We start from the raw sequence: 16276 nt of genomic DNA, 5'->3' as shown, positions 1-16276 counted from the left end.
AAGATCAGCCTCAGAGACTTGTCAAAACAGTGAATTTACCCTGGATAATATGGTGCACGCCTGCATTTCACACTCAGTGCTAGACTTTTCTGGGCCAGTCACTTCTTTAGCCAGAGAACACTTCTCTGCTTTTTCATAATATTTTCAGAAATTTTTAAATCATCATCAGAAAGCAAATGTGAATCATGCCATCCAACTTCTCTAGTGATATATATACATAAAATTTTCATGTCTTTTTTGCACCTATTTGACCATATCCTTACAAGGGAGTTACATTTACAGCAAACAGGGAATGCAGCCAAACCAGGAATTGTCATTCTCAGATAATTGCCCTTCTGATAATGAAACAAACCCTTGTACAATGCTTTAATTTAAAAAAATGGTTATCATGTTTATGATCCCTACTTGCATGGAGTTGAGGCACACATTTATTAACTCTCTAGCTGGCCTGCTAACTAAGACCTTTGTAGAAGATTTTGTACTCACATTATTTAGCATTTTTATTTAGTCTAATACTTGAGTAAAGGTGGGGCAGATGGGGAAAAAGAAGCCAAGTTTCTTGCAACAGTGCAACAAAATGAAGTTTTGGAAGTTAAAATTGAGAGATAGTAGTTAATTGATGAGATGGTGGAAGGGCACCAAGAAAAATAATATGACAATATGGTTTTGAGTAAGACCCAGTTCTGTGTGAAACTAGGAAAGTAACCTGAAGAAGTAAGTATAAGGAATTTTTTTGATAAGTGCAATGTTTAGACATTGATCTTTGTGCCTGTGGGAATTAAATTTGCTGCTTTAATCCAAAGCATTTTGTCAAAGATCTTCTTATAAGTCAAAAGGCATATAATCAGTTTCTAAATGTCACCTGTATTTGCCATCAACATTTTCAGAGATGTGTTAGACTTTTCTGTTGCCACTTATTTCAAGTGAATAACCTAAATTTCTTCTGCATGGAATCTGTTAACAGCAGTTTCCTGCCTTATGGTGTAAAAAAAATATTGAGAAAGCAATAATTAATCTAACTATTTAGCACAGGGGCAACAAAAGGGATAAATTTAATAAGATTCCTTGTGCAAATAATACAGCCTTAAGTAAAATTAATACTACTGAAACACCACTTGAATAAATATAATAGATCTAATTTCTGTGCAACAATTTCTGGTTCTGAAAACCAGTCACTACAAACCTGAAACAGTATATCATAAATTAAAACTAATTAGAAATTAAATCAACTTGCAAAAAAATTAAGCATGGAACTTCAATGCAGTAGTATTTTCTTGGGTACAGCTTCTTGTTTAATTTCATATGACTTGTCTCAATAATTAAATTTTAACATCCTTTTCTTATGCATTTAGCATATTATGTAATTCTGTGACACACAGACTACTAATTTTTTTAAAAAAACCAATTATCTAATCTTGTTCTCTTAAGGTGAAAGCTCAGCTTTCAACAACAGGTGTCCTTAAACAACCTAGTGGGTGAGAACATAAGGATCAATGTCATGGTTCAAGATGTTCTATCTCCTATTGATACATTTTATGGTTACATTTATTAGTATTATATTCATTGAAAGTTTCTCTATGTCGCTCTATCTCCTGTTTCAAACAGGTCTTTTTTTTTTCACAACCAGTGGAATTCCTTGTGTATCTGATTAGGAAAAAGATCTGAACTCTAGTTTGAGAAGACAAATAAGTATAAAATGGAAATTGGTGCACTGTAGGTTTCTTTATTTTGGAAATATGATAAAAATCTTTGAAATTTTAAGTGATCCTACAGTCTATACTAAGTGAGACTTCCCATCTCTTAGTTTGAAAATCGTTTGAGTTTTACCTTGCTGCAAACATAATTAAAGCTTGATCAAACTGATTGATCAAATGTCTCTCCTTTGTCTGATGGTGTTTGAATCTCATTTGTCTTTTCCAATTAAGACAAACAGCTCACAGTTGAACTTTTATCCATCAATTGCACATCTTTCTGTGTTTTGATTAGGTCCATTGCAGAACAACAGTGGAACTCCTGTTATTTTGGTAGTAGTCATTGATCTCCAAATCAATCCTTGAATAAAGGATTTTTTAGATTTTACTAATTGGTCCAATGGCAAGTTTTCTGTCCTCCATGTGAGGCTCTCTACAGTATGTTTAACTTACACATAAATGCAAAATTCATTATTTCTCCATCAACGTATTTCTAGTGTATGACAAAATAAGGTTTATTGCTCATCTATTTTAGTTTAACAAATAAGTCTGTAACTTTTTATTATTTATCTCTGTTCTTTAATGAGTCAAAATGAAATTAGCTATTGAGGACAAGTATTGAGCATTTAAACTCATTCTATTCCATCTGCATAATTCTCTACTAAAACCTTCAACAGAAGACTTAATCCTAACAAAGTTTTTATTAATTCTTATGAATTAAGACAATCCCTTCCTTTGAAGGAAGAAGCTCAATAAGATTTTACATTGAACATTCTGTGGCCTGAAATATCAGTCCAATAAACGAATAAGAACAAATTAAAAGCTTTTATTTACTTAATTAAAAGCCAGTCAGTTTTACATTATTATCAGCTGATAGCTGGCTTTAGCAGTTAAGATGTGCACAACTAATTTGTTTGCATTATCCTACTTGACTGTAGATCACTGTTTTCAGCTATATTTGTAGCATATTGACAGATGCATTACATGTTTTAAAAATAGATTTTTATTAAGAAATATTAACAGATTTGAGGTTATTCTATGCAAGTCCAGTTCCAAGATATATTCACTTATTTCAGTGTCACACTGAATCCATACATTGCAATTATTTACCCTATCCTAAGTTCCAAAAAGATAGTATTTAGAAGCATAACGCATACATAATGAAAAGACTGTAGATACGGAAAATATCTAACAAGTCAGTAGAACAAGCAGGTTTCAATAACTTTGCCCTGATTTTCTGGCAAATTTATGAGGCCTCTAGAAATAAAAGATGAATCATGCTAGTACAGAATCTATACTTGAGAATGATCTTGAGATTTGCTTCCTAAAAATTGTGTTTCATAGGTGGTAATTGAAAGATTTAGCTGTACTTCTGAGAGAAGATAATTTCTAACAGACAGGAGTCCTTAGGAAAAGCTAGTAACATCGTGAGCTAATTTTAGAAATTCAGTCTGGAGTTGTAAAGAGGTGAAGTCTTGGTAGGAGCTCTTTCCAAAGTAGTCATCCAACTTACATACTTATTACAATTCACATTTGCGGTTACCATGGCTGTTGGACTGTATTCCAAATATTAGTCTCTCTGTGTTTGCTTCTTATTAGAACTATTATGTAAATGGGACCTCCACTAAAGCACTGTGATTTAACAGCAGGTGGTGGAAGTCCAGTCAAACTGCTTGTTTGTCAATCACACAACTGAATAAAAAGACATGTTTTCAGAGACGTAGCTGTGCTAAAATTAATTGTGCAGAAGCTTGGAGTATAGTAGTACTACAAGAAGCATATAATATGATAATTTCATATTTTATACTACTATACATGTGTATGAAACTCTAAATACTGTAACATTATATAATACAATCATTAAGTAGCTAGACTCGTCAAATTTAGTTTAGAGTTTGTAGTTATGGGATTATGCTGCATAATGAAAAAATAAAGTCCACCACTTGTGTCATAATAACTCAGAATAATATTTTTCCTCTTTCTTCAGACATCTGCTGATTTACTGGGATCTTGTTACTAGAGGTGTTGTCAAGTCCAGGTGTTCACACACTTGATTTCTCAGTTATTTTCACAGAACTGCTGAACCAAATGGAAATAGTAATTAAAACATACACTTTTAGGGAGGATCATAAATTTCACAGGGATGTTTCAGATTAGGTACACCTAGTTGATTGTAAATTAACCCCATGATTAGCTTCTGCAGTTTTAAGTAACAGTATCTTTTTCGAACCAAATGGAAGTGGCTCCTGTAGCCCCTTGATCACTGCTTTGTCTTTGCAGCTTTGGGTGGTACAACAGGGGCTGGTGAGATCTCCCAGAGCAGAACATAGTCCTACATATTTGCAGGTTCTGGCAGCTATGGCTTCTGGGTTTATTTTTTTCATCACTTAGTTGAGGTTCATTGATCTCTAATTATAAAGCGAGCTACATTTTAAAAAACTGCATTTTCTGAAATTTTTATGTGAATTTGAAAGTTTACTGTCCTTTGACTGGACCTTAAGATAACAGCCATTTTTCCAAACCCTGCTAAAAGACCTGACCACTTGTACTCAGTATGTTTGAAACGTTCCTCTGAGACTTTCTATTGCAACAGCAAAGTTTTTAATAGTGCAGCTCTTCCACTGGAAAAGCCTCTTTATTTGTTGACTCTGAAGTGTGTAAAATGAGGTAAAATCCCAGAATATAGTGATAATCATTACCTAAACCTCAACTTGTCCTTGTAAGCCTTTGTGGGTTCTGCACACTTGAATAACTTCCATCTCAGTGAAAGGAAAAATTGGTGCAGTGCAGGAGAATGTAGCCTATGTTTTTTTGTATGAGAGCCTCAGTTTTAGCCATTACTGACAACTTACTCAATATAGGATTTTAATGTCTCCTTTGATGCCAGACTATGTATGAGAAAAAACAAGCTTTCCCACATTACTGGAGCCAAACTGGGTATTTTTCTAGCTAGTAACTCCTTTGATTTTTTCCAGCTGAGTGCCACTGATTTTTTCTTTCCTCATTCCTTTATTTTGTAATCTTCCATTTCTTTATTATAATCTCCCCTTGATTTTAACTATGCACTGTTCAGATAGCTGCACAAGTAAACTGGAATAGAAAACCTACAAATAAAAATGAACTCTGCAGTTCTGCTTATCACTCACTGCCTAATTAGCTTATTTTCTCTGCTTTAGAAAATGATATGAATAGTTACTGTTAAGGATTAGAAGACTCCTAGAAAAATTACAGGAATAGCAGCAATGACAGAAATAGCAGAATAGATTGTTGCAGACTCCAACTCTAACATTTGACACTCAGAAAATTTTAAATTTTAAGCTTACTTTTTTTTCTGATAATCTTCTATTTCATGTATAAGAAAGATTTCAATCTCTGCTTTTTCTTTATGTTTGTGCGTCTGACTTTTCCTTTTCCAGTGAAAGAGACAACATGTCATGTTTGTAACCAGGTCCATAATTTAAATTTAAAGTCTTTAAATTCTGAAAGCCTGGAGATCTTGAAGTTTAGTATTTTGCAATTACACTTAACAAGTTAGCCCATGCCTGCAAAACAAATAGAAATATCTATTTCGTAATTTATTGACACTGAAATGCAATGAAATTGCATAAGGTATGTGAATCAATCTACCTAAATATTTACTGCTTTAATGAACTCTGAATTTATGGGTGTGCATATTGAAATGAGGTAATTATTTTAAATAGCACCTATATATTTTTAGCTACAGAGACTGTGAAATTACATTTCCTTAAATCAACCCGAGGCTTGTTTGTATGGGTTGAGAACGCACCACAGGCTGCTGCAGGGCAGGGCAGCAGTAAGGAAGCCAATGCCAGTCTTGTTTCCACTCTGCTGTTGTGGGCTGGGGAAGGCAGAGAGATGAATTTCACACCAATGTGAATGCTTGATTGGAGTGTTCTGTAAAGTGGATTATTTGAATTTCACTCCCTGCAGCTTGTGAAGAGCAGGCTGCACCACAGAAATGCAGGCTGAGAGGGACCTCTGGAGGTCTTCCAGTCCGACTTCCTGCTCAAACCAGCGCTGACTTCTAAGGTGAATAAGATTGTCCAGGCACTTGGGTTACACAAGCTTTGAAAATCACCAAGGATGGACATTCCACAGCCTCTCTTACTTTGATCGTGAAGTATATTTCTTTATAGCTGACTGGAAATTCCTTTACTGCAATTTCAGATTACTGTCTCCTTTCCTTCCACAGTGGACCTTTGGAAAAGGTCTATCTCTCTAAGCCCCTCTGGAGGCACAAAAGGGAGTGGTTAGCTCTCCCCTTTTGCAAGCATAAAAAAAAGTCTGTTCCTCCCCTGGATTTTCCCATTTGAAATATATTTGTTGTGTTGCTTGTGAGGCTCAAAAGTAGTCTTGTTGTTCCAGAAGTTTCCTTATGATGCTGAGTAGAAAGAAATAAACACTTTGCCTGCTGGCTAAGCTGTTGCTAATGCAGCTGTGTATGTGGTTTGTCTGCATTGCTGCAAAGAGATACTGCTGACTCATGTTCAGCTTCTCCTTCAGATCATTTCCTACAAAGCAGCAATACAGACAGACAGCTCCCAGCCTATCGGAATGCACGAACTTATTCCCTCCCACATACAGGGGTATATTTGTCTCAGATACAAGAAAACTTCTGGTTATTTTGGCTTAAATAGATTCACAGTTAAATTGCCATCTTCTTTGAGAAAGAAAAAAAGACATCAAAACTTCAGCTGACCTAATTATAAATATTAATTTACTCTCTGTTGAGCATTTTGCACTTTTTAGAATTACATCATAGCAAAGAGATTTTTATACAGAAAAGGCATTAACAGCTGTTGATTTGGGTTATATGGCCAGGCAATAAAAAGGATATTTGGAGTGTGCAAGTTTGAACAGCAAGCAGACTATAAATACTCTGCACTCTGCACTGCTTGGATGGAAATGTACCAAGGCTCAGGCATGCCATTTTATGTAAATAATTAATTCTTCCAGAGAGTTGTTACAGGTTTCCTAAAATGAATACACTGTAACACTGTTAGAAGGGCTTAATTAATTTATTCACTGTTGCCACAGTTATCAGGGATAGAACATTAATATCAAGTGGATTTTTTTTTAACTCAACATGCTCTCAGGTGGTTGCTTCAAATGCCAGTGATAGCCAGATCAAAGCATGTATGTTCTCCTACCTCCTCTGCTTACAGACCAGGCTTCTTCCTTCTTTTGTGTTTCTTAGCAGAATCCTGGTATGCATCCTCCTAGACAGCATCATTAGAAAGTGGGGCTGCTTGGGATTCATACTAACATTGTTATCCAATAATTGAAGTAGGAATTGAAATTCCTCTGTGTGTGGTTTGGTTTTTTTTAATATTATTTATCTGTATCCATTTATATCAACAGTAAATTTATTACGACTGGACTGGCCTGTCCTTTGATGAAAAATTAATACAATAGCATTTGTACTTTTAGATAAGTACATGCTAATAGATGGATGAAAAAAGCTAAGTGAATGTATCACAGGTTTTCACCCAGATATTTAAAAATTGATGAGGACCAGATTCTGCCCTGGTTATGATCTTGCTGTATGATAATTTCAAGAAGGTCACAAGGCTTTCCTCTGTGTGTGTGTTGGGGGGAAATTGTTTTCACACAGAACATTACTCCTGAAAGAAATAAGCACTCTATTTACACTTACAGAAGAGTTCTCAAGTCTTCCAGGAAATCTGTTTGAAAACTATTTACAGTATTAGTATGCAAATTATATGCTACACACTAAATGGGATTCTTGCAGCAGAGCACTCTGACAGGCATCTCACTATTTGAACTATGGTAGTACAGTTAAAAAAACAACACAAAAAGAAAACACAGCTGGACATAATTGTATTCAAACACATACTTATTATGTTAATGAGGGCATACAAATAAAATTAAATGTTGTCCACCAAAGGTTTTCCCACAAGGACTGAGTTATTTTAGCAAAATGTTCACATAATGCAACTTTTGGTGTTTATTTAAATTGAAAAGGTGTTTGATATTTATTCCTAAATATTGACAGATGAAATTTGGGAACATCAGAAAAACAATAAAACCCATCTTGTATGACGTATAATTTAATAAATACACTTCCAGTCATTTAATTTAAATCAAATTATGAGAATGGTATTGTATATAGGTAGTGATACATGTCTTAAGCTCCTGTTGTTATCCCAGGTTATCAGAGTAGCTGATACCCCCTTTAGCCACCTCCCCTTCTGCACTGCAGCTTCCTGATGCTTCCCTGCCTCTGCCTTCCTGGGGCTGCTCTCCTGACAGCTTCTCTTCAGTCCCACCCTGGTCCAGCTTCTCCCCCACAGCCTCTCCTGTGTGCCCCTGCCGGGCAGCTTCCCCCCAGTGCCAGGGCTGTTCAACAGCCGGGTGTCAGTGAGAGCCCACTGAGTGCTGCAGGAGTCACTGCTGGGTCGGGCTGCTTTGGCCCCAGCCAAAGCTTTGCCCCTGTTTCGTTTCTAAAAGTCTCCCAGAATTTCTTGTCCCCATCGCGTAAATCTGCACAATTCTGGCATGTAATTTACCCAGGCAAGTTGCAAGATCTGCCTGTACCAATTTACTGCTGGTGGGCTTGAATCTTTAAAAATAAGGGGCTTTAGATGAGGTTTATGCCTTTTTTTTCTCCCACTCCATTTTTAGGACATGCTTTTAAAAAACCATAACTGAAAACTGAACAAATAACAGTTTGTGCCTTATGTAAGTGTGCCTGCTATCCAAATTGTTACATTCAAAGGCCATAGATGTTGTTAAAGCCCCTGCCTTCTTCACTGCCAGCTGCTGCTGTAATCTTAAAGTAGATGCACTTGTTTTTTTTAAACTTTATATCAGTTTACTGCCTGGGAAGTAGTAGGGAAAAAGCAAGGGAAATTGCTTTCTGCTTTTAAATTGACCATCATGCAGAAGTTTGTATTTTTCAATCTGTCTTTTTCTTTGAGATTTGCAAGTTATTTCTGAGTTTAAAATCTCACATTTTTCTTCAGAAGCACAAAGGTTACCATCCCAATTCCAGTGTGTCAGATTCAGTCTTAAGAATATTGTCTATTTTTACCATTAGCAATGAGGAACTGTTTCTTCTTCAAACGTTATATGATCAAATGTGCGATAATTTATTACTTTAAAATAGAAACTTATTTATTTATTAATTGACAAACACCATACTGGATCTAACAAAATCTGTCTGTTGTTTAGAATATTTTCCAGAGGCAAAGTACCACTGCTCTGTTTAATGAAAGCTATTTTTTTCTTAGCTATATAAGAAATTCTTAACCTATATAAAAATTCTTAAAATTTTTGTCTTATTAAATTTCCAGTCACATAAAGCATTTTCCATTATGATAAGAAGGCAGAGGTTGTATCATTACAGCAATAATAAGTCCAGCTTGGTTGTTGGGCAAGTAAATTCAATACCTAGCTTCTTCCATTAAAAAAACCCCAACCTACTTTCACTAAAAATCAGATCCCACTAGGGAGCAGATTTTGTAGTTTCCACTCTGTCAAATGTAATCTCTCGAAAATCAATAGATAAAACTCACCTGAGAGCAAAACACTTATCATTATTATTTGTTTCCAGCAATGGGTAAAAAACAGATTTACACATAGATTTTGTACTTAGAGGGAAGTGTCAAAGGAAGATGAATTAGGAGAAACTTGAGTACTTGTGTGCTTTGGGAGGCCACAGAGTTGTGAGAATGAACCACTGAAACCTAAATCTGATGTGTTGAGAGTAATTTTATTTAAACTGTTAGTCTTCTGGTTAGGCTGTAGAAGAATGTTTTGTTGTTTTGGTTTGGTTTTTTCCCTTTCTTTTCTGAAGAAACAAAACCCATTTTGGTACCTTTTTTAATTATTATTTTGTTTTAAAAGAAGATCCTCTTTAAAAATTGACCCAAAACCAGATGCTCCTGAAGAGAACCTGAGGTTCACAGCTGAGGTGAATATTGCACAATTCTGTTTATTTTGTCTCATTAGGTCAGTCATGCTCCTTAGAGGGATAGCTAGAATGTAATGAATGGCTTTCTTGGCAAAACCAAAGCATAAACTGACTTGTTTCCATTATCTTGGCAAATTATTTTATTTCAGTGTCATGGTGTGGAATTTATTTTTCAGTCTTGCACACTGAAGAGGAGTAGGTCAGAGAAGTTCCTTCACAGATTTAGCCTTTTGCTTTCCTTTCTCTTTCTTTTAATAGCCTGGCTGTGTAAACACTACTGAAGTGGATATAAAAAAATCTTCAAGAATGAGAAATCCACATAAAACAAGAAAGGTAAGTATGGTTATTATGTCAAAAGCAGGAGGTGGAGGAAATTTATAGAATGAATTTCCATAATTTATTAAAGCACTTTTTTTCTTACAGCTGCAAGGGACAAATGCATGAATATATGTTAATATTTCATAAGCTCTTAGTTGAGCAAATTTGCTAATGCTAATTAAGTGCTATCACGTAAGATTTTGGAGAAATACAAAAAGATTTTGAAGTTAAAATTCATTTTTGCATGCTTTATTCATGTTGTTTAGTAGATTGAATAAAGCATGTTAAAATGTTTCTGTCAGTAATTAATGAAAAAAAAAAATTAAATTCAGCGTAAACTCTAACAGCAGTTCTTGTCCTGGTCTTAATGAAAAGGGCATCTCTATTTCACAATTATGCCCAAAATGGATGACTGGAAATTATGGAAGAAATTAGCTCTATCTAAATTAGGTTGTAATTAGAGTGTAACTTCTCTAGGGATGTACAGATGGATTGGCTCAACACTTCTAAATCCTTTGCACCATAACCATGTAGATTGACTCCGACCTTAAAGTACTTCCTTTGAGGTGCATTTGCATGTTGACCCATAGAAAAGTGTGTTTTAAGAAGGAAAGTGGATTTAGAGAAAGTTTTAGCTTGGTTTATCTGTGGTAGTGAAAGGTCCAGATTAGTGTAATTTACCAGACAGTAGTTGCAATTTTGGGAATCATCCAAATAATCCATGTGTTAGTGTACCTCTTGGGATACTCCATCTACCAGTCATCTCCCCTTACTGTAAGAGCATCTCTCAGTGTCATTCCCCGTGTTTACTATGATGCTAATATAGAGACCTAATAAAAGTAGATCCTAGTGTGTGGCTTTATGGAATTGTGGGAGTTTAGGAGTCTTTATTTCACATGCTAGTGCAGAAGCACGATTTTATCTGAGTGCATGGGTTATTGCAGTTTCTTTAGGGAAAGATGATCTTGTCTAACTTCTTGAGCAAAATGTACTAAACCATGACAGTTACTATGAGTGTGTGTAGAAAGCATAGTCTGAAAGCAACCATCATTGTTCCATATTTTTTTGCATAGTCTGTCTATGGCTTACAAAATGACATTCGAAGTCACAGCCCTACGCACACGCCAGTGCCAGAGACTAAGCCACCCACAGAAGATGAACTGCACCAAGAGGTTTGGAACGTAACTACAAACATGTGCTTTTAAATGAACCATTTAGGAAATAACTTTTTAGATATAAACCCAAAAAGTATTGTAACTGGGAAGTTATTCAAAATGGCTGTTGCAAACATTTAATAAACCTTTTCCTTGTCTCAAAGTATATGGATTTAGGCATCTAACTTCATCAAAACTAATGAGCTAAAACCTTTTTGTATCATGCATTAAACACTTAAAGGTAGTGGGAAGTAGGCCAGTGAGTGGGTTAATTGTATAGCTAAGCCCATTAGCCCCTTCAGCTGTAGACAGCTTGCTCTTCTTTCAACACTGATTTGAGGCTTGGGGTATACTTACCACTACATGTGTGCATGTATAGGTTCACACACTTATCTGCTGTTAAAACCTTGTTAATCTTTCCTGAGATGTTAGAGTCTGGAGAAGGTAAATGTCTGAAGAAGTATTAGTTCTCCTCAAAAATCTAAAAAAAGGATAATTGGATTTTTGTTGATGAACCTTTAGGGAAAATGTTATATTGGACACATTTTTTGTCTCTGTATGATCTTTTCTCTTTAATGGAAACTTCCACTTATTTTAGAGCCACACTGGTGAAATGTTGTTTTAATTCAGATATATTTCTCTTCTGTGCCCTAGGATAAATTAAGGTTCAATTACAGCCCTAATAAAAAAAGTTATAGAAATAGAGTCAAGCAATAAATTACTCATAAAACTCTTTGCCTTCTTTTCTTGCAGATTAAGCACTGGCAAATGCAATTAGACAGACATAGATTAAAAATGTCAAAAGTTGCAGAGAGGTACGTATATTGTCACATTTTCTATTTTTTTCAATTAGACTGATAACTATTGGGGAAAATGTCAGTATGAAATAGCTTCAAAGAGCTATTCACAGGAAATAGCTTTTCAAAGAGAGACATGGGAGCTCAGATGTCATAGAAATAACTGATGAGAGTTTACTTTAAGTGAAGAAGTATGAAGTTCTTTTAGTGATAAAAATATTCCAGATATTTCATGATATATTTCTGATAAACACAAGTCACTGAAAGAGCCTGTGACCAAATGATCACAAGTTTCACCTTTCATTGGCAGGGAGGCTACATGGGAATAGGTCTGGGGTTATTGTTCTGATATTTCAGAAGGGCAATCACTGATGAAGCAAGGGAACTTGCTGGTGTGGAGCGCAGTCAGTGGCTGAACAAAGTGAGTTTGGGCTCAGTTTGGGTCAGAGATGTAACACTAGTAGGAATCTATTTCCAAATAAGACCAAAATTTGTCAGGAACGGGCTAGAAAGCAAATAAAACAAAAAGCACAACATTGAGAAAATCGAGCTGCATAGGGCATAGTAAAGGAAATAAAGCCAAATACAAATTGCTCTTCATATTTTCATAAACGTTTGTGCATATATGTCTACTTATATATCTGTGTGTTTGCATACATATGCAAATACATATAAATATTTATTTATAAAGAGAGCAGGTTAAGATTTTTTTTGTTTGCTGAACAGTAAAAAATATAATGTACGCTAAATATAATAGGAATTGAAAAGAAAGAGTAGTTGTCCTCACTTGTAATTAATTTTACAAAAGTTATGAGGCTAAAGGAAACAGCAAGCATAAATAAGGAAAATGAAGATGTAAATTACCAGAATACGAGCAAAGTTTTTAGTGTGTGACTGAGTCAGACCAATTCCCGAATATTAAAAAATGGTGGAGAAAAATTAATTTTGAAATAATAAACCTGGGAATAGTGTCCTTTGATTAGGAAAGAATAAAAATATTAATTATATTTAATAGGAAATACAAGCAGTACTAGCAGCTGCAGGGCCAATAAATATAACCTGCATAATATTCAGTGTTTAAAACAGATTTTAAGAAAACACATGATTAAAACCACAGGGATATAACACATGTTCCTTTATGGAAACAAATATGCATGGAAGAGGTTGTATGATCTAATTTATTAGTGCCTAAAGAAACCTTAAATGAAGCTATGTGAAAGTATTAGGGAATCTTATTTTATTTCTATTCTTGGTAGACCTGAGTCACCCCTCCTTCTTCAATGGCCCACTTTCAAATGGCTTGAGCAAACCATTTCAGCCTGAGCTTGTAGCTGCCTTCTGAGTGTGAGCACACACAATTACCGTGGTTTGGTTGGTGTAAGGTAACTTGTTAACTGGGGTAACCTGGTCAGGTTTCTTCTCCTCCTGACATGACAATGTTTGACACTTTTGTTTTCCTAGTCTATTAGCTTATACAGAGCAGTATTTGGAATATGATCCTTTTCTTGTGCCCCCCGATCCCTCAAACCCTTGGATATCAGATGACACCACTTTCTGGGAACTGGAGGCAAGGTATACAATTTTATTTCTTCTTTGAAAGTAAGGGAGAATAACATATTTTTCTGGAAATGTGAAGATTTCAGACAGAGGTACTGCAGGAAAATATTGAGGCAGAAGGGCAATGCAGTAGCCTTTTGGTCTTTCCAGTTTTACACTTTTGTAAGATGGGCAGTCCTATAGATTAATAAATCTGTGTGAAATCCTACAGTAACCAGTTTCCAGGCTTCTAGTATGGTGAAAAACAAAAAAGACAGCTTTTAAAATCTGATAACATTCCTAGTTCGAAATCTTTATTTTTATGTGTATTACCTTCAACTTATGTAAGTACTAACAGTCTGTTTGCTTATTGCTGAATATTGCACAGATGTAAGCACTCTAAAAGGTGAGAAAACCATGGAACTTTAGGCCTTAGTGTAAATCATGAACACAGATTGTTAGAACACTGAAGTATTGCTCACTTCAAGTTCTGTTGTTTTTTCTTCTGTAGCAAAGAGCCAGGACAGCAGAGGGTGAAACGATGGGGATTTGGCATGGATGAAGCTTTGAAAGACCCTGTGGGAAGAGAGCAGTTTCTGAAATTCTTAGAGTCAGAATTCAGTTCAGAAAATTTAAGGTAAATGCAAGTTACTTTATTTTTTAATAGCTTGTAAGTTAAATGGGGTTTTTGCTTTGTTGTTTTGGGATTTTTTTTCCTGATACTTTTCATCTTTTGAACCCTTCAGAAATTTTCCTCACCTTTCAGAACTACTTCATCCAGATTGCAGCCCATTTTCATGTATAGGCTGAGGGAAATATTCATATAGTTAACAGAGACTCACATTAAGCATATTTTTCCATTCATATTTAACTTTTGGTCAAACTACTCATATAAGAGCTTTTCTCTCAGCATGTTTTTTAAGCAGGTATAAAACTGACTCATCCAAAGCCTGTTCAATATATTTTATTTAGTAAAATATTATGAGAAAAGTAAAATTAAAATTAAAAAGTTTTAAAAATAAATAAAGGATCTAAACGTAAAATTCAGAGTTTCATCAGGTTGATTGGTTTCTGGGGATAATTTTGAAACTCTCCACCAATATTCTATTACTTGTGCATCTGACACAGCTGAAGTAGGGTAACATCTAGCTCTCAAATTTCTCATTAATTGAAAAATGGAATATTTTTCCTAGTGTATAAAGCACATAGGGTATGTTTTTAAAAGTATATTTACAGAATTACTTTTAAGTGAGGGGAAAAATGATTTGATTTTAAAAATTATAGTCTATTCATTGGTTAATACCATGCTTTCTTTGTGCTGTTCTAAGAAAGTCATATTACAGTAAGAGTTATTTCAGAGAGATTAATAATAGCCTTTCTACAGACAGACAAATTAAGCTGAGCATAATACAAAAATATAGGCAACATGTTTTTCTCTTAATTCCACCTTCTTGTCAGATGTCATCTGTATCACTTTCCATTCATCAATAACATAAGTAGCATAAAATCCTATTTGCATTTACATTCTAGAACTCAGAATAATCCTAACCTACTTTTGTCCTATGCCAATTCTCACTCTAAAGTGGTGCAGCATAGCCATTCATACTAAAATTATGCTTTTGTAGCATCTTACAAGAGGCATTTAATATTTATGATGTTGATTTATAAATGCCGAGTAATTGCACAGATATCCTTCTTGTTAGTTCAAATTTGTCAGCAGAATAATTGGAGTTCTCTAACTTGCTGACCATGTTCATATTCAAACATTAACTTTGCATCACAAATACAGCCTGACCTGTATGTATATGTTGATGACTTTATTTGTCACAGATACAGATTTTTCTTATTAAAAACTCCAATTGGTGAAATGAATTTTAAAAAATCAGAATACCAAGAAAAAGAAAGGTAATAATAATTTAAAAAAATAATTATTATTTAAAGAGCATCCTGGTGATTTGTTATTCAGAGCAGCTGTTCAAACATGAAGCTATTGAGCCCAGTGTGTGCTGCAGTTTTTGGTGCTTTTCTGTGATTAATTTCTCTCTCTGCCAACTGGACTGTTACCCACATAATCCCTAACTCTTTCATCTAATCCTATTTACAACACTAAATACAGGCAAACTGCAAGTAACTGATCTAGAAAAATTCCCTCAAGAAATTTCTTCAGAGATGATTCCTTGACATACTATCTACTCTTTTGTCTCTTCCTCTAAATTCTTAAATTGGCATTATAAAATATAATAGCTGAGTAACAGTGAATATGATCTTAAAGGCCAGGTAGGGGATAAATTTGCTCTGAAAAGGTGCTTTCTGTGATAATTAACTGCAGGGTAACTGTCTCAGAAGCTCAGAATTATGTTTGTAAATTCCCAAACTGTAGGGAAATCAGTCCATTAGGTTCACATAGTAAATTTGGGTTAGAAAACATGAATTTGTAAAGCTTGTTGTGTATAGCTGTCAAAATGTTTTAGATGTCAATAACAAAAGTTAAAAGGTTGATGATTTCAAGCATTACCACTAAATAAACCTTCGGAGGTGATCAGTTTTGTTGTTCACCCATTAACTCCATCATGGTAATTTGGGGTTTTTAGTGGTATTTTTTTAATGATTATTTTGACAGCCACCTTGAGAAAAATAATTATGTACACCCACATCTTCCCACTGCAAAAAATTGAACTCAAATCAGTTGCTGGTTCTTGTCCTTTTACAGATCTAATAATGATAAAATGTACAAAACTGCCAAGCCTATAGCTGGGTAGGCAGCTGGGACCCTGCTTTTGAGCTTTCAAGCCAAGTACACAGGATACAGCAGGGACTGCAGGC

At 34.9% G+C, this 16276-nt stretch overlaps 1 protein-coding gene across 19 annotated transcripts in view; it reads left to right on the top strand.

Annotated features, from left to right (window-relative positions):
• The window catches only part of RGS7 (regulator of G protein signaling 7), a 276991-nt gene that overhangs the window by 203113 nt on the left and 57602 nt on the right, over nt 1–16276 (top strand). For all 19 annotated transcript variants that reach the window (XR_015802377.1, XR_015802375.1, XR_015802376.1 and 16 more), the window contains exons 10-14: nt 9907–9981; nt 11040–11138; nt 11874–11935; nt 13379–13489; nt 13965–14090. Coding sequence is in view for 16 of the 19 variants with exons in the window: in XM_088161576.1 (XP_088017702.1) it covers nt 9907–9981; nt 11040–11138; nt 11874–11935; nt 13379–13489; nt 13965–14090 (473 nt within the window). In the remaining 3 variants the exon portion in view is untranslated. The remainder of the gene's footprint in view (nt 1–9906; nt 9982–11039; nt 11139–11873; nt 11936–13378; nt 13490–13964; nt 14091–16276) is intronic.

Source organism: Sturnus vulgaris, chromosome 3 (genome assembly GCF_052056855.1).
Source record: "Sturnus vulgaris isolate bStuVul1 chromosome 3, bStuVul1.hap1, whole genome shotgun sequence".
Lineage (NCBI taxonomy): Eukaryota > Metazoa > Chordata > Aves > Passeriformes > Sturnidae > Sturnus > Sturnus vulgaris.
The sequence above is the reverse complement of the archived record's forward strand: the minus strand, read 5'-3'. Positions and strand labels throughout refer to the sequence as shown.